This window comes from Haplochromis burtoni, unplaced genomic scaffold, assembly GCF_018398535.1.
Source record: "Haplochromis burtoni strain Fernald_Lab_line unplaced genomic scaffold, NCSU_Asbu1 Contig_226, whole genome shotgun sequence".
NCBI classification, from domain to species: Eukaryota; Metazoa; Chordata; class Actinopteri; order Cichliformes; family Cichlidae; genus Haplochromis; species Haplochromis burtoni.
The window spans coordinates 276,261-299,503 of NW_024582587.1; the positions used below are offsets into that span (position 1 = coordinate 276,261).

At 41.1% G+C, this 23,243-nt stretch overlaps 1 protein-coding gene across 1 annotated transcript; it reads left to right on the forward strand.

Moving 5' to 3' along the window:
• The first annotated feature begins 1,102 nt into the window (after nucleotides 1–1,102).
• On the forward strand, nucleotides 1,103–22,094 carry txnrd2.2 (thioredoxin reductase 2, tandem duplicate 2). The gene is made up of 17 exons (XM_005936890.3): nucleotides 1,103–1,217; nucleotides 2,827–2,892; nucleotides 2,975–3,031; nucleotides 3,132–3,276; nucleotides 3,629–3,703; nucleotides 4,420–4,498; nucleotides 5,265–5,327; nucleotides 5,458–5,528; nucleotides 9,138–9,157; nucleotides 9,300–9,391; nucleotides 9,487–9,661; nucleotides 14,012–14,148; nucleotides 17,312–17,407; nucleotides 17,965–18,057; nucleotides 19,273–19,344; nucleotides 19,426–19,523; nucleotides 19,731–22,094. The coding sequence occupies exons 1-17, from the start codon at nucleotides 1,142–1,144 to the stop codon at nucleotides 19,852–19,854; spliced, it is 1,539 nt and encodes a 512-aa protein (XP_005936952.1). The 5' UTR covers nucleotides 1,103–1,141; the 3' UTR covers nucleotides 19,855–22,094.
• The last annotated feature ends 1,149 nt before the right edge of the window (nucleotides 22,095–23,243 follow it).

Consider the following 23,243-nt stretch of genomic DNA (forward strand, 5'->3'; position numbering starts at 1 on the left):
CTGGAAAGAAATAACCCATCAGACAATGAATTTTTAAAACCAGTTGACTGTTTTAATTGTTTTTTAAGTGTACAAATGAACAAAACAGAAGCAAAGAATTGAAAAAAGGCCTGAATATTATTTTTTGCATCACAAAGAAAATGTTTTTTAATAGACGATATTAAATAAATGAAACAGTCTGACTAAGGAACTGACAGGAGAGTAACAACAATAATACCTGTGGTTTTTAAACATTACCTAAGCTCACCACACAGTGACTGAACTGAAGGTTTGTTTGACACTTCTGGTTAACTAATGCTATTGATGGTAAACGTTAATGATAAATAAATAGTATTTAATTCCTGAGAGGGACAAATCTTTTCAGTTAATATTGCAGCCCACCAATTTTTTATTAATTTATTTATTTTTTTGATTGTGCATAAACGTGAGCCCAGCTCTGACAGTGAAAATCGTGAAAATCATCAAATTAGTCTCATTAAGTTGTCTGTTAACATATTTATCGAAAATATTGTGCTTTCTCCGGTATGATTACCTTTTACATGAACCCACTAAAATATGGCATGTCATGTGGTCTTGGGGGCCCCCTGCTGGCGTAGTGTGGCCAAACCTAATTATGTCAGTAATTGAAATAATTAACTGAGTAATAATAGAGACATTAAACTGCTAATGCACTGATTGTGAAGTGAATGAGGCACAAATTAAGAATGTTAAACATTTTTATTTATACTGTACGATGCAGATTTGATAAAGAAGATGAAAGTTAGTTTTCTTTTATTTGAAGCAAACAGTGCATCTCTTTCAGTTAAATATTGTTCAGGTCACCAGTCATTGTTGACGAAATACTAAATAATCCTAACGCAGACAGTCTGTATGTTCAAACAAATTTCCTCCGTATTTTGACTTATACGGATGAAATGTAAATTAATAGCCATTTTCGTGTATGAACATTTATTCATTAGACATAAATTAATAGTTTATATTATTAAGATTATTTCAAAATTACACCATTAAATTCATTAATATTTATTACGTTACTCGTAAAAAATTAAATGAAACGCAGTTGTAATAATGATGCAGTATTTCTTTGCAGGCATGTCTCTAGCCACCATCGTCCCGTTCTGGGTCCTTTCATAATAACAACATGGCCGCGTTGTACAGAGGCAGACACCGGTGGAAAAGGATTAATTGTTTGCACATATTTTCAAGAAAACTGACAGGTGAGGTAAAATTATTATGTTGGGACTACATGAACAGGTATTTAAATTTGATGGTATCAACAACTGAAAGCGTTTTCCTGTCAACAGACGGAACGGAAAATGTCGCCAGCAACACTGGAAGACCTGTTATTTAATGTTATCGGGGTCATTTCTGTAGCTTTTTTAACTCATGGTCACTTTATGCCAGTTTTAGTTTCTGTAACACTGGAAAACGCTCTTTTTCATGGTAGATACTGCGCTGATGAGTAACTGGCTAATTCCTGAGAACTCGTTGAATTTTATATTACCAAACAGGAGCTTCATCACCTAGTTGTTCAAACACTCGTTAGTTAACAGTTAGTGTCTCAATACATGTTAGCACTGTCAATATAGATGCCGTAAAACGCTCTAACTACACCCTCATATGTGTTTTGGGGGAATATTTATATAACGACAGCATGTTTACTTTAAGATTAAATTCAGACACGACGTTTCAGCATAATGATAATTAATATTAATAGTTAAAGTTGTCTTGTAAAATAATTCAAGTGGAAAGGAAGGTAGACTGCTGTACCTCCCGTGGACGCTGTTTTGTCTAACACGTGACGGAAATCTTTCCGAACCAGGTCAACTGAGGAATGATTTTAAATCCAGTGTCACGGTGTACAGAAGTTCAACTTAAAAGTGTTTTATTGTCAATACAACAGTAACAGATCCACAACCCTACCGATAACACAATTCTTAGGAGAATCACCAGACACCCCACAAAACAGTGCACAGTCACAATACTTCACTCACTTAAAATGTGTTTGGCAAACAGCAACACGGATACTAAAACCTGCCATAAATGTTGCAATAAGTCAGTCTGCAGTCTGCGACTGAATGGCGTCAAGTTTCCATACAGCCATCTTCTGTGATAAATCATCGAAAATCACATTTCTGTTGCTGTTTGCACAGACAGAAATTCACACGTACTCAGTTTTCCTTTTCTATGGAAACATGACCAGAATACCATTAGCTGGCAGCCAGGGTTGAGTCAAGACCCCTCAAGTTGTGCTTCTGTCTGCATTTATAAATTAGACAGCAATTATTTGCAAACCTCGACACTCGCTCTGCGAGTCAGTCCAAGTCAGACTGCAGCTGTTTGCAGAAAGGTTGACTCCTATCAGGGGACCTGTGCAATCACCTTGGAATCACAAATGGTCTTGAGCGTGCAATTCACCTCAAGCTGTGGCCAACAATTCACCTCAAGTTCCAGTCAGAAAATATGTGAAAAAATTCAATACAATCAAGAGTCAGCCACCATTTTTATTAATTATTATTATTTTTGTAGATGCAAGCTGTTTGCTGTCCTTTTTGCACTTATGTGACTGAGTCATTAGCTCCTTTAGATGTTTTTTATTCAAGCCGATTGAATGTAAGTTTGCTCGGCTATTATTATCTCAGGATGGCAATGTGGGAGATGAGCCCTCTAATTTGCAGTATTTCAGTTTATTTCTTAAAATATCAATATTTGTTGTTACTATATCCCCATGTAAAATATCACAATACTATGCTGTATCAATCCCCCCAACTATCCCACCCTTCATAATTGTACTGTGTCTACTATTGATTTTATATTCTCATGCAGGGAAGAACGACTATGACCTGTTGGTTATTGGTGGGGGCTCTGGAGGTCTTGCCTGTTCCAAAGAAGGTGAGGCGTTATCCTTGTTATTCCTTAATTTTTCCAGAGGCATTTTTGAGGAACCCGCTAACAATATGATAACATTTTGCAGCGGCACAACTGGGACAGAAAGTGGCTGTGTTAGATTATGTGGAACCATCTGCCAAAGGTGAAGTACATTTTGCAGAGCATAGTTTTACAGTTATTTCTACCAGCTGAAACACTGAGATTTACAGGTGAGACTAAGTGTATTTCACTTTGTCTAACAGGTACCAAGTGGGGTCTTGGTGGTACGTGCGTTAATGTGGGATGCATTCCTAAGAAGCTCATGCATCAGGCTGCTTTACTTGGGACTGCAGTCAAAGATGCTAAGAAGTATGGCTGGCAGATCCCAGACACAGTCTCCCACGACTGGTAGGTCACACCCAAGCTTAGTTGCTCTTATGTCTTACCTGGAGATAGCACAGAATGAATAGCTCAGTGGCACCATCTAGTGATGTAAGTACAGTAAGACAGGTTTAGGTGTGTCCTCTTTTCCTCTGCAGGTTCGTACTCATTTTTAATCAATAAATTCAAACTTCCTTAAAAAAAAAGACAAAATTAAGAAATTAAAAAAATGCATTAAAACTTTAGTTGGTCTGTCTTTAAAAATAATTTCTAAAGTGTTTAAAATCCCAGCAGTCTGGTCTTTCTTTTCCCTCTTTGCATTGTTTATTGCTGCAGTGCTGTGGTTGGTTTATAGCATTACCCCTGGTGTGTTTTCCAGGCCCACCATGGCTGAGGCTGTTCACAACCACGTCAAGTCGCTAAATTGGGGCCACAGAGTTCAACTGCAGGACAAGTGAGTGACAGCAGATCAGCTGTTATCATTATTTAACTTACTGATTTCAGTGATGTTTCAGTTAGTTAACTCTTTTAGTAAAGGGCATAGTGAGTCACTCCTCACAGTCTATTTGCTTTTTTGCAGCAATAAATGTTAATATTTGAAATAATCGTGGAACTCTTAATAAAATTGCATATGTTTTGATTGTCTACAACAATTAGTGCGTAAAATAGATATGAAATGTTTTTCACGTGACACTCTTTATCCCTCCCTGTTAATTTTCCATTCTATACTTCCCATAAGATACTTATAAATATTTACACACCAGCCTAGTTCCATTTTTTCTTCTTCTTCATGGCGTCATATTGCTGAAGGCTGTACATTTCTGTTACACACACCACACAGCTGAAGGATTGATCGTCAGTGACCACATGTTGATAGAGTGACTGGCTGTAGGGCAAACAGGTGTTAACCTGTGTGAATGTGCCCAAGCTTCAACCACAAAGCTTTCAATCCAGTGAGATCATTTGTTTGGACTCGAGTGTTAATGTTACTTATAGGAATTCTTTGTTTTAAAATAACAATTAGCCAAAAGGGGATGTTTTTTAACTACAGGCAAAGCAGATACAACATGCAAGTGTTTGAACAGGTCCACTTATGCTGCTTCGTGTTCTCTTCAATAAACAACATTTAATACTACGTAAAATATATATATACTGTTTACTGTTTTGCAGGAAGGTGAAATATATGAACCTTAAAGGAAGTCTGGTGGATGAGCACACAGTCAGAGGACTGAGTAAAGCAGGGAAGGAGGTGGGCTGCAATATTAACTGAAACTGGCTGTTGGTTACTGAGAATATAACGTGTGGCGTATATCCCATTTTAACAGGTTAATGTCAACAGTATTTCTTTAAGTCGTTTAATTTTTCTTGTTTTCGCTGGTATATTATGAAATGTACATTTAAGTAAAAGAATGTTAGTTTCAGTGTCTCGTTAAAGAGGATCTGTTATGATAATTTCCACATAAGCCTTGTTTAGGTTATACTAAACTTTGGTCCTGTACATGGTCTAAAACAAGCCTTTGTAGTGCCCTGCTTTCCTTTAATCCAGCTTTCTTCTACTTGGAAACAAAAGAGTTTACAAGCGTCTGTCCTCCCATTTAGAGCTTTAAGCCTGACTTGATCATATTAAGGAGATGCTCTATCTTTAACATCATACGCAGTCAAGAACAGAGAAAATATGTCAGAAATGGAGTGTGTACAGTGGTCTGAATTTTAGTCGTGTTTCAAATGAGCATCTAATGGTATGTATATATCCATCAGTCCATCCGTTCTCTATTGCTTATCCAATTCAGGGTCCTCAGGGGGGTGGGAGCCTATCCCAGCTACTATAAGGCGAGAGGTGGGGTGCACTCTGTATATATGATGGAAAATATGGAAGACTCACAAAGAGCGCCGCTTCCATCAACACCATAATGCTGAATACTGCAGGGACCACTTGCTTTCATTTGACATTTCCTCATGTTTTGAAGGAAATGAACAAAAGCTGTTATTTATCACTTCCCTCTCCTCTTCTATAGACCATCCTGACTGCCAAGAACATTGTGATCGCCACAGGTGGACGGCCCAAATACCCCACTAATGTAAATATGCCATAGACCTAATATGCTACACTCAAGGAAACTGTTCCCCCTTTGTTGTGTTTAACATTATCTGCAGACCTGTTGACGGATAGATTGATATTTTTGTTCATAGCTTTAACTGTTGTTGCAGATTCCTGGAGCAGCGGAGCATGGCATCACCAGTGACGACATATTCTGGTTGAAGAAGTCTCCTGGAAAAACGTGAGTGCACACGAACACACATCTCATATGTGGCCTCCATGTTGCTGCTGCTTCCAAATAACTACAGGATTGTCGTCATCGTTCTCTATACATTACGCTACAGTGAAAATAGAATCGCCAACCTTTGCAGCTCTCTCGCCGCTCGACCCACCGAGCTACCTCGCTCGCTGACATGGCACATCTCGCCTGTCACGCACTGTAATCATTCATCAGGGACATGCAGTTTGTTTTTCTCCCTTCCTGTCAGCCTGTCCTCGCCTCATGATTCAGATTAGCAGTGTGCATCCTGACCTTTAGAGAACAAGCCCTTTAATCCAGCCATTTAGTGCCTGTCACCACCTGGTTAATTGGTCTTTCCCTGACGTTTCCTCTTGGCACATCGCGCAGATGGTGACTAGTGGTTGTGGTGTACCTGGCTGCGGAGGTTGTTTGCTTTGTGATGATAGATAAGCAGAAATAATTATTCCGATAATAAAGCTCCACATAAACATAAGCATGTAGTTATTAACTGTTCATATTTACAAATGTTTTTCTTTTTAATGTCGATTTTATTGGTTTGGTTTTGTGACTGTAGCAACCTGTTGCATTGTCTTGTTAAACACCATCAAATATTTGTGTGTGAAACTGAATTATCCACTCAGAGAGACCACTTGAGCTCAGGAAGTCCTTTGATGTAAGAGAGCGTTGGTTAATGGAGTCCTCCGACTTCTCCGCAGGCACAGTTGTGCATTAGCATTAGCCTCCTCACAACAGGAACTTAATCACACACTGTAGCGTGAGCTGAAGGTGTTGTCTTGTCGAGGCATCAGCTGTGTAGGTGAGGTCCGGGAGGTTGTTGCTGGAGGCAGAGCTCGTGTAGAAGGGGGTTACAAAGCGAGTGATGGGTGTCTAATGGACCTTGAAGCAAACACACACACAAATGACAGATCTGGCTTCGGGGCCAGAGTCCAGCTCTACCTGGCAGCCATCAGCATGCTATCAGAGGAAAACAGTGAGCATGTGCCAACAGGACATTGATACTGGTGTGGCACAGTATTTGGGTTTTTGTAGTGGCTCTAACCTTGGACCACATGTAGCATGAAGAGGTCTTCCGTGTCTTTTTAGAGAAATGACGCAGTTGCAGAGCACAACATGTCAGAATGAGACATGAACATAGTCATGGATAGACCCACATACGATACCTGCTTCTGTACAGAGACAAAACTGTCACTTGATCATTTACGTTAGCGGTTCTCAAACTGAGAGCAAGTCTGTGGTAAAAAGCTAATTTTTCTTGAGATAGAAACCCCACCGTTTTGGTTTTAGAGAATTTTCAAATCCCCACTCTATACCTCATCACTTGTATAAGTCAAGGTCAATGGTCCTCTTTTGGGCCAGCTTATTGTCAACAGTGTATCCCTGTGCTGTAACCTAAATACCAGCCCGGCCTCGCATAGCTCTGCAATAAAGTGCAATAATTGGGCCCAAAGAATGTATTTTAACATCACTTTCCAAAAGTCAAAGCCCAAAAATGTGCATAAAAACACATTTATTTTTCACAATTCTTAATGTAAACCGTCAATTAATATTATCTACATCAGCGGTCCCCAACCTTTTTTGCGCCACGGACCGGTTTATGCCCGACAATATTTTCACGGACCGGCCTTTAAGGTGTCGCGGATAAATACCACAAAATAAAACTAGTACCAGTACCAAAGAAAAGAAGATTTATTCATAACACACGTGAAAAGACCCAGGAAAACCGAATTAACGATAAAAACGATAACAAAATTATGTTGAAAACCGCTAAAAACCCTGAAAACCAGACATTTCACACCTGAGCCTCAACTCGTGCGGCCCGGTATCAAACGACACACGGACCGGTACCGGTCCAAGGCCCGGGGGTTGGCGACCGCTGATCTACATCCATTCATAGTTAGAATGATAACTTCCTTTATAACTTCCCCACATGGATGCATAGCTTTAGTACTTTTGCTGTTGTACAAACACACAGTTTTAAACTGGCCCAAAAGTGTTAACTTGCACCCACAGTAAATACACAGTACTACATCAGCATTATTCTCATAAATACCTTTTATTTTAAATGACTTCTAATTCTGATAAAAAGTAGGAATTGCAGAAAAAAACAGTTGAAGCTAAAATGCAGTGTCATTCAGTTTTTTTTCCCTCAGTTTTTCAAAGTAAATGCATCAGTTGTTATGTTGAGGACTTTAATACTGAAATGCTAGTTAAAGGCAGTCATACTGTTACATTATAATCCAGCTGTAACCTTTGTCAGACTCACCAACAGCAGTAATCTAACATGAGAGAGGAGATGACATTGTGGCCAACCTGAAATACTTTCAGGACAAGTAAGCAGCTTGTAATGAAAAATATCAAACTCCTACTGTCCTTTGTAGCAATATCTGCCGAAATACTCAACAAGGACGCAGAAATATCCAAATGTGTATCTTATTCCTGGCTTTTGAAGAGCTGCCCAAGGTTAACTGGCAGCCACCGACCGCTGAAAGCACAGCTACTTCCTCAGGAAAAAGGCCTTGGCTAGAGTCCCCATCAACGCGCTACCACTGCGATCAGGAGCCAAGCCTCAAGCAATGTACACGTTTCCTGGGTGGCTCCCTGTCCAACTTGTCACTTTAAATAAGATTAAATGATTTGAATTTTTCCTTTTATTACTGGATTTTTTGTTTTTAATCATGGTGATACTCTGGCCTGTGAACCTAATGCATGTTTACTAAGCTGATGTGAATTTCACAACCTCTGGTTTCCCTCAAACGTTGCCATTATTGAAGAGGGTCAGTAGGGTTGTAAAGGTTCAAATCATCATCATCCTTTTAAAGAATGTTTTGTATTTTTAAAAGAATGTTTGCAGCTGCACAGACCAGTCAAACGTACTGTCAAACACAATGGAGCAGAAGAAGAGTTGTGATGGGGGGTTGGGGGCTGGAACCAGGTTCTCAGTGATGAAAGTGTGGAATCAAGCTAAACCTCTTTGCCTAATCTTCTTTAAGCTACTACACAATACATGTTAAGTGCAGCTGTGCATTGCGTAGACGTGGGGAACATGGGCACTGATGCTTTCAGTGGTTAGTGATAGCACGGACAGGGGTAGGATGTGCCGCAGGCAACCAGAGCTGTCATGTGGAGCAGACGTAAGGGAGGAAGGTCTGTTTTGTGATGCTAAAAGGGGCCTCATCCATGAGGGTGATAGCCTTCACTCAGCAGGAAGATGGGTGGACTTGAGCCCTGAACATGGCACACCCCATCTGCGGGGATTAGCCTAAACGCCGGCAATTAGATCTCCTCAACGCTACAGATCTCAGCGTGATTACAAGCGTGATTCATCTGGACCACACGCGAGCACAGAGCACACATAGTTTTTACTGTCGCTGTTTTCTGCATTTTCTTCACACGTCCTCACTCGCGAGGTTATGAAGTTTTAAAATTCCCCACCTGTCTAATTCGAGGATTTAAAGTAAAAACATTTTGAGCTTTTAGCTTTGGATTGGTTTTGTTTTATTTGGCCAAAGTGAGCGGCGCAAATGATGAAATGTATCTTTATTGCATTGTTAGTTTTGCTAAGAGCTTCTCTGTATTTGTGTTTTGCAGACTTGTGGTCGGAGCCAGCTGTATCCTTTTGTCTGCCACAGAGCTGGTAAATGAAGCCATTGTGTAAGGTGTGCTGATCATCAGCTGACAAATGGTGAAGTTGTTGCCTTTCGGCATCTAATAAAATAAAAAAGCTCTAGTCCTCAACCTGATGTTGCTCAGATGTAGCTCTGGAGTGTGCAGGCTTTCTCAAAGGCATCGGCTTGGACACCACAGTGATGGTTCGCAGCATCGCTCTCCGGGGTTTCGATCAGGTACTGCTCTCTGAACCAGGTTCTCTGTATTCTGGGCATTGTGATAGAAAATCTTTCCATGTTTGAATTTGGATGTTCTCTTTTGGTTCGTACAGCAAATGGCAGGTCTAGTGACAGAGTACATGGAAGCCCATGGGACCAGATTCGCATGGAAATCTGTCCCAAACAGAGTAGACAAAGTTTCCTCAGGAGCCCTGCAGGTCACCTGGACTGACACCCAGACAGGGAGCGAGCACAAGGACACATTTGACTCCGTGTTATGGGCAGTTGGTGAGTTTGCGTGTGTTAGAGGGACATCTTGAAGATCAAATGGAGATCTGGAGAGTTAGAAACTCATTATGTGCTTACTAACTTGACTTGATTCTGACACAAGTTAGATAAAGATTCTAGACTTGACCTCTATCTGACTGTTGTGAGCCTTGAGTTCCTTGAAAACATATTGGCCTTGATTCTGACATAGGCCTTCTTGTCCAATATCAGTGTCTGACCTCACAAATGTGCATCTGGAAGAACGGTCACAAATTCCCATATACACACTTCTAAACCTTTTGGAAAGCCTTCCCAGAAGAAGTGGCATCATATTAAACCCTATCTATTAAAAATGGGATGTCAATCAGGTTCATATGCATGTGACCGCAGACGAGTGAATATGCTCGGCAATATAGTGTAACTCCTTATTCTCTATTTTGTAGAGCTTTTACTGAGACTACATTCAATAGTCTCTCAGTGTAACCACGTATCCCTGTAATGAAACTCTGGTGTTACTGTTTTCTCACTGCCACCGGTTTCTCTGTCATCTAAAATAGAGTGCAGTGTCAGCAGATAGCACATGAATCAAGGCTGAAAACAAAGTAATAAAGACTGAGTGATGGGAATGGCCAGGGGAAGTGTTAATCACCCACTCTTGGCTCTCTGGTTGGAGGAGGGCAGGATGCACCCAGGCACAGGGTCACTACGTTCCACTCTTTGTTCTCTATCTCTGCTCCTTCCTGCCCGTGCCAACCTTGCGGAAACCAACCTTGCATCTGTCACTGCCATCCCTACTCGTAACCCTCCGCCTGCCATTACCAGCAGTCCTCCTCCTCTTCCTCCTCCTCATCTATTCATGCTGTATTCTATCATTTCTCTTCTGTTATACCAGCAGCATGAGAAACAATGGAAGGAATAACCGTCCATCAGGGCCACAATTGTGGGTTTGTTTGTGTTGCATGCTTTCAAAAGCAACACTCTGCTTCCAAAAAACTGACCAGAAAAGTGTTGAGTGTTTGCGTGAGAGAGAAGGGGGATCCCTCGGCTCAGTGCGTGTGACAGCAACGAGGATGTGCGTGACCCTGCAGCTGAGATGACGTTCTTTCTTCCCTCCCGCAACTGAATTCCCACGTCGTCCTCTCAGCGTTAGACTTATGGTGTGAGTGTTTCCACTGAGCGCGTGTATCAGCAGACACTTGTGAACATGTGTGAGACATTGCTTAGCTCATGTTTCCTTCTTTGTTTAGAGCGAGAGTTCAAAGCCTTTACATTTTAGAACTCAACAAAGTGTAAAAATTAATTTACTCCCAATTCCCCGTACACAAAACACCTCTGTATTTTGGCTTGTTTTTATCGTCTTCACATTTTTCACTATTTGCAGCGACACTGTAGTTTTAACGGGTTTCCAGAAATTGTCAAAGTTTCCTCTCTTTTGGTGCCGCTAGCTGAAACCCCTCTGAGGCCTGTATCTATATCAATGACAGCTTTTGTTCCCATACAGTAAAGTGAGAACCAGTAACAATGTAGCTTCTGCTCTTTGAAGTGTGGATGCAGGAGTTATGAGTACAAGGCCACTTCCCTTTACTGCTGCCTTACACTAGAGGCCAGGCAGAGTCCCAGGCCTCTGCGGAGTTATTAAAGGCCAGAGGGGACCAGGGGACCGTATCACCACAGTCTACCACATCCTTCTCTATGTCCATGCCTCCCTCCACCTTTCCCCCGCTCCTTCCTGACCTCATGGCCGCCGCTCCTCTGTCCAGGTGTGCCCACAGAAACACACCAGGAAACAGAACATTTGCACATTTCCTGTCATGCATACAGACAGTGGGCACATTAGTCTTCTTCCTCACTGTCCTCTGCACTGCTCAAGGATGTCATTTGAAAACATTTCCTTTTTTTTTTCTTTTCTGTTTTATGAGATTTTGTTTCAGTTCAGTTTCTTTGTAAGTCTTCAGTTTAACACTGCTGACCTGCTCCACTTGTATGAGTGTAATTTGATCCGATTTGACTGAAAGTGCTGGCAACACAGTCAGCTAAGCCCACGGTTGTCATCGCATTTCAATTAAAATGTTGCTGAAGTGTGATTGTTGCCAAAAGCTACATGTGCTCACATTTGACCAGCAGCTCTCGACCCTCTGACCGTGTTCTGAGGTTGGCAGAAAACATTTTGTTCTTACAGGAATCTGTCACGCAAATTAAAATACTCAGTGAGAAAATTGGTCATTATTAGAAAGATGTTCAGTATGGTGTTAGAGCAGAAGCTATACATACAGTATGGGCGGTCACATTATAGTGTTAGATTTGAGTTTTACACAAATAATTTCTTTCTTGTTTATAGAATAAATACATTGAGGTGCTCTGTTTTTTTTCTAGTTACTCTGTATAACCTGATGCCTCAAGAAAAATTCATCTATTTCATCTTTGTTTATATGGTTTATATTACTGATCAGGAAAGCATCCAATCTTATTTTAACTTGTGCAGTTACAGGCATAAAGACCAGATATATAAAAAGAGTCTGTACTTACTGCTCAGAGTTTATTGATAATTGGTTTTATAGGCTAATTTGGACAGTTTTTCATTTTAGATTAATTTAGAAGTGCTTTTATTTGTCGGTTGCAGTTTCCCACAACTGAGATGACAGACCTTGCCGACCGTACATACAATACACAAACATCACACACAGATATTATGACACCATAACACAATGAAAAGCACAGACAAGCAACATGGGAAAATATTCCAGTGTGAAAATATTTTATAATCTAAAGTATACAGTAACTCAGTGACAGACATGTATTTATGTTGGAGAGATGAATCTTTTGAAGCAGGATCTAGATCATTATCAGAAGTCTCCTTGTAAGCAGAACTAGACTAAACAAGTGAGAAACAGTAAAATTTAACCTTCCTAAATATTGTCTGACACTCCACAGTAAATACTGTTTTATGACCATATTTACAGGCTGGTGTAAACTACTTGTTAAACCTAACTGGTTAAGTTTTACCTGTTGACTTCTGAAGATTCTCGAGAGGTCTAATCTTCCAGCTGTGTCAGCCATATCTCGTCATGGCCTTCAGCTACAGATTTGTTAGAAAGTCTTTATAAAGTTTTTATAAATCTATTCATTCCTAAATGCAAATATTAAATAGAGTTGCTATAGTAAATGCAGTTAAATTACTCATGTCACATGTGATGACACTTTTGAAATTACACATTAATAAATTAAGTCGTTAATAAAATACATTTGTATATTACAACTAGTTTGTAGTGTTTTACTTTATACTTGTAAATACTAATTGGGACCTGATGTATTCCTAATTTTAAATTAATAATACAGTAATTAAGAAATTAAAAATTGAATTGAAAAAACCTCATTTAAACAGGAAAAAGATACAATGTCTAAGTTTTGTTACAAATCACTACAAAATATTCCAACTCAAGAATGACAAGTATTGCAGTGTTTGGGTCTCACAGGACAGGAAAATATTTAGAATTCAGTCTCTCGGGAATAAGTAATGACTGGCTAACTTCCCTGACTCCTCCTTCTCTGTGCTCTCAATCCCATTAAGCCACACATGCTGTAGAGCCCTAGACAGGTCCCTATAGCCCCCCCACCCCCACCCCCCCAGTCTGAGAGGAAGGGGAAGGACGTTGTTCTTCGGCTCCAGCCAGGAAAAAGAGTCTCAGGCGTTTGTTGTTTTTGCTGTCCGATAGCATCTACATGGGCACCTCAGGACTGGGTGTTTATTATTGCTACCCATGCAGGTTGCAAAAAGCTATGCTGAGAATGGGGGAGCATGTGGTCCATGCTCCATCACCATGGAGACTTGGTGTTGACAGCATCAGTCAGCCATCCCCCAGGAAGTGTCAGAAATTGCACCTTGGGATGTCCCATGGGATCAGGGGGATGCCCATGCACAGCTGCTCATCAGCTGACCAGACTTCGAGTTTTTGCCTTATAATCACTGGTAATGGTACTGTTTAAAGATGAGATTTATCCAATAAAAGGCAATCTTAAACCTAGAGATATTAAATATACAGTGATGTAAAATGGAAAAAATATCCTATTTGAGATGCTAATACAATTATTTAATGAGTTTCTCCTAAATTTTATTAAAGATGTTCAAGGTCCTTAAAAATGTCAGTGTTTTTTGGTGTTCTCCTGCTTCTGTGCTGCCAAACTTAACTATTAAGGAAGCACACAGATTATTAGTATCTAGACTTCTCACAGAGGTCCAGTGTAACGGCTGAAATTTTGGGTATAAAAATGTAACTCAAGTTACAGGTTTTTTATATATACATATGCAGTAGTAATTTAATAATGCCCCTCTGTTGTTGTTGTTGTTTTGCTAATATTTCTTAATAACTTCAGGTAGAGCTCCTGAAACCAAAGCCCTGGGCCTAGACAAGCTTGGTGTTCAGCTCAACAAACAGACGGGGAAAATAGTCGTAGGTCCTGATGAGTCAACCTCGGTGCCAAACATCTACGCTTTCGGTGACATCGGTGAGGTAAGCTTTGTCAACAGCAGACACTGCTTTGTTTAAAAGTGGAGAAACGGCACTATGCTACAGTGGCTGAAAGTCCACACCAATCCCAATAGACTGTATAATACTTTGCATAGTTTAAACAGTTGGCCCAGAGATGCCTCAGTTCTGTGATGTTCACAAAATATTAGCATGAAGTTAATGTAATTCTGTGGTGATCACATCATTGTATGTCAGCAAAGTACGAGCTGGTTGTTGTGATTGAAACTGTACGGCTATTATTTCTTATACTGGTGTTTACTGGAGAGAAGACGAGCTAAAGTTGGAACTGTCTAAGTGGATGGTCAAGAGCTTCTCTGAACTTGCAGCATTTCAAGAAAAATCTTTTCTCACAGTACAGAGAAGGTCCAGGTTTAGAACATTTAAGAATGACACCAAGTGCACTTAATAAGGGACTTACTTTTCTCTTGGTAGGTTATTACTTTTAAAACACACTTCAAACCAAAAGCACTATTAAATGCATAAGACTATATTTAAGTAATATATAAATAAAAATAAATTAGGCAACTTAATATAGAAAATAAATAATTTCTAGTTTCTTCAAAATTACAATTTGACTATAGAAACGTTTGTGTTTTTGTATTTTATATATATCCTGAGTCAGACATGAAATTGAACATGTACTAACTTCCAACTAATGCTAATATAAAAATAAAGATTTAATGTAAAAATGTTTTACAGTCATTCTCTTTTTATAAATACTTTGTAAATTTGTCCAGACTGTACACTGTGGATGTTAAAATTTTCTAGAATGGTGGATGTTTAGTAGGTAAACACTTGATTGATACTGACACAGAAAGTATGAATGCTGAAAACAAAATATTTGAACCTGCCGAGATTAAAGGAAGTAACTGCAAAAAGGCCATTTTTTGAAATAAACCTTCACAGCCACATTACACACGATCAGATTAGTAAAACTTTAAGAACAGCAAGAAGTCTTTTTTTGTAAGACTTCAACAAGCCAGCTTATATTCAAAAGCTCTGAAATGTAAGTCTCCACTAACAGCAAGAATACAGCATTTTTTCATTTTGCTCTAATAAAAAAAAAAAAAAAAAAAAAAAATAATAAATATATTATATATATATATATATATATATAATATATTATATATATATATATAGATATATATATTATATATATATATATATATATATATAATATATAAAATATATATTATTTAGTACTACTTGAGCATAACGAATAAGATAAATTATTAACTTGAATCCCTTTGATGTTTTTTGCCCTTCTCTACTGCATGATCACTGCAGACAACATCATCGCAGAATGCATCCCTTTGCACCAAATAGCAATATTTTCTATGCGAAGTATAGTTTGAAAACCCTTTCTGCCATTTATTGTTTTCGTGTGGACAAAGTGGATCTCTGTGCGTTACGTACGTGCCAAACATGTAACTGCAGGACCAGAGTAACCTCCAGGAAAAGAAAGCTTTTCTCACATTGTACTATAACACAAACAGTTTAATGAATTTTCTTTTACAAACTGCATATGTTTTCTATCTTGAAAGTCATAAAAAAAGACAAATAATTTGCATGATTAAAATTTTGACAGCTTCTTCTTTTATTTCATTTTTCTATATTACAGTATTGCATCTTTATTCATTCAGTTTGACCTACAAAACTGAGCTGAACTCTGATTAAGTGAAGGTGTGCAGCGAGCTGGGCTTTAACAAAACCAGCACTGGGTGTTCCAAACTGAACCAACCGTGTTAAGACTAGTTAAACCTGCAGCATCTAATGTGTTGGTTTCCCCCACCCCCCCAACCAGCTGTACTTCCTTCCTGCCTCCAAGCCTTGTTGCACACACCGGCAGAGCTTCTTTTTGATTGACAGCTGGCTGTGATCAGTTGTGCTGCACCCTAAACTGACAGTCAGCTTTACACAGCATTTGAAAAGCTCAAGGATTGATATCCCTCCCAATTAGTCCAGCACTTTGATTTTTTTCCCTTTCCCCCTTCCATCTGAGTGCCAAGAAATGCATTATAATGACGCATGCCGTCTGGTGTTTAAACACTTACTGGAATACCAGAGAGCACGGCTGCATACATTGTAGGAGATGCTTTTGGACAACAGGATGTGTGGTGGTAATTTAACAGGTTGAAGTCATGCCTTTAGAATTGCCCCGCAGCCCTGCTGTTTCCTGCTCACTCCAGTTCTACGTCTGTCTGTGTATGTATCCGGAGCCATGTCTCTTTTGGCATCCTTTCAAAACAATAAATGCAAAAACACAAAAGCAGAGATTGTTTTTGTAAGTGAGTGAGACAGTGTAAAGGTGTAGCACTTGTTACTTGTGTCACTCCCTGACTCAGGATTTTTCCTCTGTGGATTTGTGCTAATGTATTAATGTTACTGGTGCAAACAGGAGATCTCTAAGATGACTTAAATTTCCAAGACACACTGCTGAAAATAACAGCTGAGACTGACCACCTGTAAACCAATAAAGACAAGAATCAAAGTCTGAGCACAGAATGTGAGGAGGACATGTAGACGAGCCCTTGAATCTGTGCTGCATTATTAACTGAATACAGAAAAATCATTGGTGTATGCATTATAAAGTTTGCATGTGAAGTTCTGCATGTCTGGCTTATAGAGTCAAGAGCCTGAAGTGGAATTGTCTGAACTCGCATGTCACTGGTATGCTGCTGTACGATGGGCAAGAAAACAGCACCTCAGTAGCTGAGTGTAGATTTGCCTGTAATTATGACCGTTTCTGCTCAGTCTAAGAAATGACAGTCTGAGCAAGACTGTCAGGGTGGAGCACAAATCTTGTTTTAGAGCTGCAGGAACTGGAGTCGTATACTGGACATCGCAAGTGTCAAATTTTGCTTGTAGGCCTTTAAAGATTTATGTTATTTTACTTTCTCAGATTGCGAGCTGGCCTGTTTAATTTGCCTGGTGTGTGTGTGTTGTGTGGTGTGTGTGTGTGTGTGTGTGTGTGTTGTGTGTGTGTGTGGTGTGTGTGTGTGTGTGTGTGTGTGTGTGTGTGTGTGTGTGTGTGTGTGTGTGTGTGTGTGTGTGTTGTTGTGTGTGTGTGTGTGTGAGTCTGTGTGTGTGAGTTAGGAGAAGAGAGGAGAGAGATTCATTAAGTTCAAATTTTCTTCTGCTTTAGGGGCGTCCTGAGTTGACCCCGACAGCCATTAAAGCTGGAAAGCTTCTGGCTCGCAGACTGGCCGGTCAAAGCACTGAACTCATGAACTACGACAACGTAAGACGCACAGAAATGCAAAAAAATACAAACAAACGCGCGCACACACACACACACAGAGCACCTTTCTTGCTTGTTGGGCCTTTTGCATCTATACATTACGCTTCTTTTGTGTGTAATTATGATCAGGTCTGCTGTTTCCGTGGTTGGAGTCTCTTATGTACTCCCCCATCCACCCCCATATGATTCATAACATAATGTGTCAGCATTTTCCAAAACATCATCATTCTTCTTCCTATGTATACTCTATCATCCATCAACAAGTCTTAATGAAGGCTTTATTATGATTGTTTGGGTTCGCATCCTACAAGAGACTAACACAAGACCAAGACTAATAAGCTGCCGTCTATTTGATGCGATGTTCACACCATATTAATCTGTTTGAAATGTGTCACTATTTGTATAATGTAGCATTCTTAGCCTTTTTTTGGGGGGGGGAAGATTTGACATAAAAAGCTGAGTATTGAGATTATCCGACCCAAACGATGTCCACGATAGAACGGACATTTTGATTCTTGGACTTTTTAAATTCTGTGTGATCTTATTTTGTGTGACAGGTGCCCACCACAGTGTTCACCCCTCTCGAGTACAGCTGTGTAGGTTTGTCTGAGGAAGAGGCTGAGAAAAGGCATGGAAAAGATGGAATAGAGGTAAGACTATATGCTATAAGCAGCTCATGGCAGCTGATTGGTAAAATACTTTCTGAATGGATTTGGAGTATTTTCATATATCCACATTTAATTTTTTTTTTTCTTCATGGGTGAATAAATATCTGCAGGACTAAGCATATCTACAGTCCCTTGCTGGGTGCTTATAGCTAAAACACACTAAGCACTAAGATTAAAGACATTAAATAGATTAGAGCTGAACATTCTTCTAAAACCTCACTCAGGGTGTGACTGAAGTGTGTTAACCGATAGATTACTTAAGATGTCACTGATGCTACTAAAACAACTTAAACCTTGACATAAAAGGTCATTTAATATAAGTTTCATCTGTTTAATTTAAGTGGTCTGTGAGGTGGTCTCCCCACACCATTTGTTAATGTAACAACTGCTGTGGCAACAAACTGCATCTGTGTCTATACCTTCGCTCCATTGTTGTCTTATTTTCTGGGACAATACTCGATGAATAGCTGCGTCTCACACACGCTCAAACAGAATGACACCGGCAGAGCCCAGCGGCTTGTTACTGTCAACATTCTGCATTATAAAAAAGCACAATGGCCTCTAACACCTAAGCAAACAGTGGCACACACGGGTACACAAAGCCGTATTTTATCTGTTTGTGTACGTGCAGCGTGTGCCAGATGATGGGCAAAAAGCCGCACAAGATCATTGATAAACGGTTTAGCCGCCGAGCTGGGTGCTGCTGGAGGTGAGTGACAGGTGAGCAGGAGGCCTGATTGAGGTGTGTATGGGGTGATGACAGGCAGGCTGAGATCTGAGGAGAAACTGCAGCACCGGGCCCCGACAGCTGCACGGTCCTCACGACTTGTGTCGGCACGTTCGACGGTAGAATGAAACGCGCTGATGCACATGTCTGTGAGGACTTTGAAATCCAATCAGCATCTTAAAGCAGCACTGAGAGTGCTTTTCTTTTAGGCAGACTTTAATTGTAAGACAAAGTACAGTAGAGGCTACAGACCTATGACCTGATATATTTTTTGTTCTCAATTTAAAAAAAAAAAACAACAAAGTCTGTATCTAATTCTGATTAGCGTTCAGGTATTTTTGCACTGCTGGAATTGAAAGTTTAAAGTACTTTTACCTTTTCAAAAGAAGAGATCATCATGAATCTTGCATTTTAGACTGATTTCAAATAATTCTATATTTCTATTTCTCCTTTTTCTACGATATGTATAGATCTACCATGCTTTCTACAAGCCCCTAGAATTCACTGTTGCAGAGCGTGATGCCAGCCAGTGTTACATAAAGGTAAGGGTGGGCTGCAGACTTTTCTGTTGGTACTTTAAACCCCATATAGCAGCTGAATAACTAATGGATTCTTGGCTTCAGGTGGTATGTGAGCAGGGTGGCACTGGGAAGATCCTGGGTCTGCACTTCACTGGTCCAAACGCTGGAGAAGTCGCACAGGGCTTTGCTGTGGGCTTCCAGTAAGTTAATACATCCTCAATCCTCTGATCACTCTCAGGAGTTTTTTCAACCTACAAACACTGTTTTTATCTTCCTGTGGTCCTCAGTTGATTTAACTGTTGATTTGAAAGTCTTTTTTTTAATGAGACAAAATATGAGGATACAGTGATTCCATGCCGAATGTCAGTAAAAGCAACTTGAAGGGACTACTTGTTTTTGTGTTTTAGGTGTGGGGCGACATATTCTCACCTGATACAGACAGTTGGAATCCACCCCACCTGTGCAGAGGAGATGGTCAAGGTCCACATCACTAAGCGCTCTGGCTTGGATGCCACAGTAACTGGCTGCTGAGGTTAAGCACCTCGGTCTCTGAACACACAGTGAGCACGCAGGCTCCTCAGGGTGAAAGCAGAAAGTTAGTTAGCCTAGGTTTATCCTCCTCGTTCTCCTCCTAGCTCTCCATTTCTAGAGGGCCCGATGTTTACGCGGCTGGAACCTGTGAATCAATGTCTCTTCACAGGCTGGTGATGCAGGTTATCTTCACTGACACAGCAAGTGATAACCGCAACTGTTATCATACAATCTACACAAACGTTGTGTACATGCTCTAAAATCACCCAGCTATAGATGTGAGGTTCATGAGAGGCCCGCTACAGAGTGAGCGTCTTTTAAATAAACAGGCTCATCAATCAGGATTACGGCCCGCGGTGAGAATTTTGTTGAAACCGCACGAGAAATGTAGACTGGGTCCAAGCGTTCTTCTGAATATATATATTCTGCAAATATTGTTGTTTCTCTGGCTGTACTTCCTGTCCATTAGTCTTGTAGGTGACACATACCATACACCCCACCCGCCCCCACCGTGACACTGATGGATGGCCCCAGGGCCTTCGCCACAGCGACACCGTTCCATTTCCCATGGACACACACAAATAGTCGACGGGGCGCCTGTCAGTCAGCCAGCAACCTCCTGGGCCGGGGCACCCCTGCTTGTTTAGGGCCCAGCAGAGCCCTTTCGTTTTCCCTTCTGTGCGCTCCACCGTCTACATGCATGGAAGCAGTGCAGTGGAACCACCAGTGCGTACTGTCAAAAGCTGTATGGATGCCACATCCCAGGCACGGAGAGCTCTATCTATTAATTAGAGTGCTGTGAGTGAGAGCTTTATTACAGCTGCAATACTCAGCCTCACCCAGAGGCGGCACTGTTGCACTCCAATTCTCCCCCCTTTTCTTTTTCTTTTTTTGAGAGGAGCCAAGAATGAAAGACAGGATAGTCAGTGGATAAAACATAAACCTGAATACATTCAGGCTGCACATTTAATCCCTTTAATCCCTATAAAAGATATGTGCTTTTGAATGAAGCTGGAAGGCAGACTGGCTTTATTGGAGCCAAGCTGATAAGGGTTATCTGTTGTGTATTTACATGGATGGCAGGTTAGTTCTCAAGAGTCATCACCTTTGAAGATAAGGTGAGTTGTTTATATCAATAAAGCAGTAATGGACCCCCACAGTTTGCCAAAGTGTTCAAGTTTTCAACCTGCTGCCTGCCGTAGACATCTTGGATTTATTAAGTAGATGAGGAGGGAGGAGGCCTGTCAATAAGGAGGCTTTGCTACAGAAATGGAGGTGCCTAAGAGGAGGGTGCTCAGGGTAGTTTATTTTTATTTGAAGTCTAATCTGCCCAGTCTGATTAATGATTCCGATGAGGGGAGTGACAGCGTGCCAGGAGATGGAGAGATGAAAAAGAGAGAAGGAGAGAGCTTCCAGGTTTATTTGGACCCTGGCTGGAGGAGAGAGAGAGAGCTTCTGCCCTGGTTAGGGAGGGATGAGGTGGGTGGTGGTGGGGATTCCTGTGTGCTCTGTTCAGGGCTGAGGTGCTGACTGAAGGACCCTGACCTCCGCTCAGCAGGAACAGCTTGACTCTATCACTTCGAGCACAGAGGGCTCATATGCTGCGGCACTGCATGGCAGGGGCCTTTGGAAAGGGAAGGGGGGGGGGAGACAGAACCGTCCAAGCAGCCAACCAACACAACGCAACACCGAGCGGTGCCCGGGGTAATTGAGTCCATGTTCCTGTGCTTAACGAGCCACTTCAGAGACCCCAAGGGTGGGCCCAAGGCAGCGTGAGGGAAGTCGTTGAGGCCATCAGTGTAACTGTAATGTCTGTTTGCTTTTTACCCTCCACTTCCCTTCTGCTTTGTCTCATTTGCTCTGTTATTTTACACACAGTACGGCTGTTCACACGCACAAAAATGAAATGGTCAGTATTTTCTTTTACTAAAACTTTCTGTCCAACTTAAATCATTTCTTTTCGTTGCTGATCAGTCACTCAGGGCCAAAGTTTTGACCAGTTAGCCTCAGCTGTGCTCTGCAGGGGGTCAGGGTTCAACTTTCAGGTCAGCCAGCTAATGATGACCCGCACTAAAAGCCAAAACTGGAGAGTGCAGGTCTGATGTCACCTGGCTGCAAACGTTAGTAGCTGTAAATAGAGAAGTGTCATTTTCTGTTAAAGCTTTGTGATACATAATTTATGTGTAAAGTAATAACACATTTGGTTGCACTGTCCCTAATAAAATAATGATGCCCACTGATTTACTGCTATGTGCCTTAAATAAATGACTCATTGGTCACTGAAAGGGGGAAAGATCCACCTGAAAGCATTTTTAAAAGGATATTGGAGAATTTTGGTGAATGTTTAAGCTTAAAGAAGTCAACATTAGTGACGGTATAAATCTCAATTTCTATGGGTCTATCTGAAAATAACCTACGTGGCTCAGTGTTAATATCAAGCAGTGTCACAAGGGATGGTTCCACTTTGACCCTGAGTTGTCTCTGCTGACAGGCACCTCTGCTATACAGCCCTGTCACTCAACCCTCTGCACCAACAATGGCAGAAATTCCACTGTGTTTGTTTGGTTAAGGACCGAGCTCTCCGAAAACCCCTGAACCTCCCCAGGATCCACAGCAGCCTCATTCACCCTAGGAATGAAGTCGGTGTCAGTCCTAACCCAGACAGTGGGAGTAAAGTTCACCCGCCGTCTCAAGAATAGTCAGCCCCATTTAACAATTGTCTCTCTTCTGCCGCTCCACAATAGAGCAAACAGGCTAAATCCACCTTGAAATGCACTTAGTAGAACATGTCAACATGCCAGGGTGCGCTCAGTCCTACGCTCCGTCTTAATCCAGCCCATTGAGCACTGACAGTTCTCTGTGAGTCAGACATTCACATTTCTTTGTCACTTCAGGTCTTGAGCTCTACCATCCAAAGCTGCTGGGAGAGCAGAACCCCTCGTACGCATGTTAAAACACACTTGCTGGGTATGTGGCCTCACAACGAGAGCAAAATCCTCGGGAGGAGGGGAATTGGATACATACCTTGTGTAAACATGAACAAAAAAAATGACGCTTGGAACAGAAAACAGCTCAAAACCTAAGCGAGGATTATCTTGAAGAAATGAATAGGGGCCAAGTATGACTGCCTCTTGTACTGCCTGTATCTGGCTCAAGAGCTGTCAGCCTTAGTTGTTGCCTGCAGGGCCCGGATGGAGTGCAAGGAGTACGATGAGGGCGGGGGGGCCTCCAAGCTCACCAAACTGGTCTCTTAGACTTTCTCCCTCTTCTGGCGTCCCAGGTTTGAGACAGTTGCTCATTGAAGTCAAGTATGAAATCTGGTGGTTGACCCGTGAAGAATGTTTAGATGAGGCTTCACTGACTTTACACAACTCCACAAAGTCATTGTC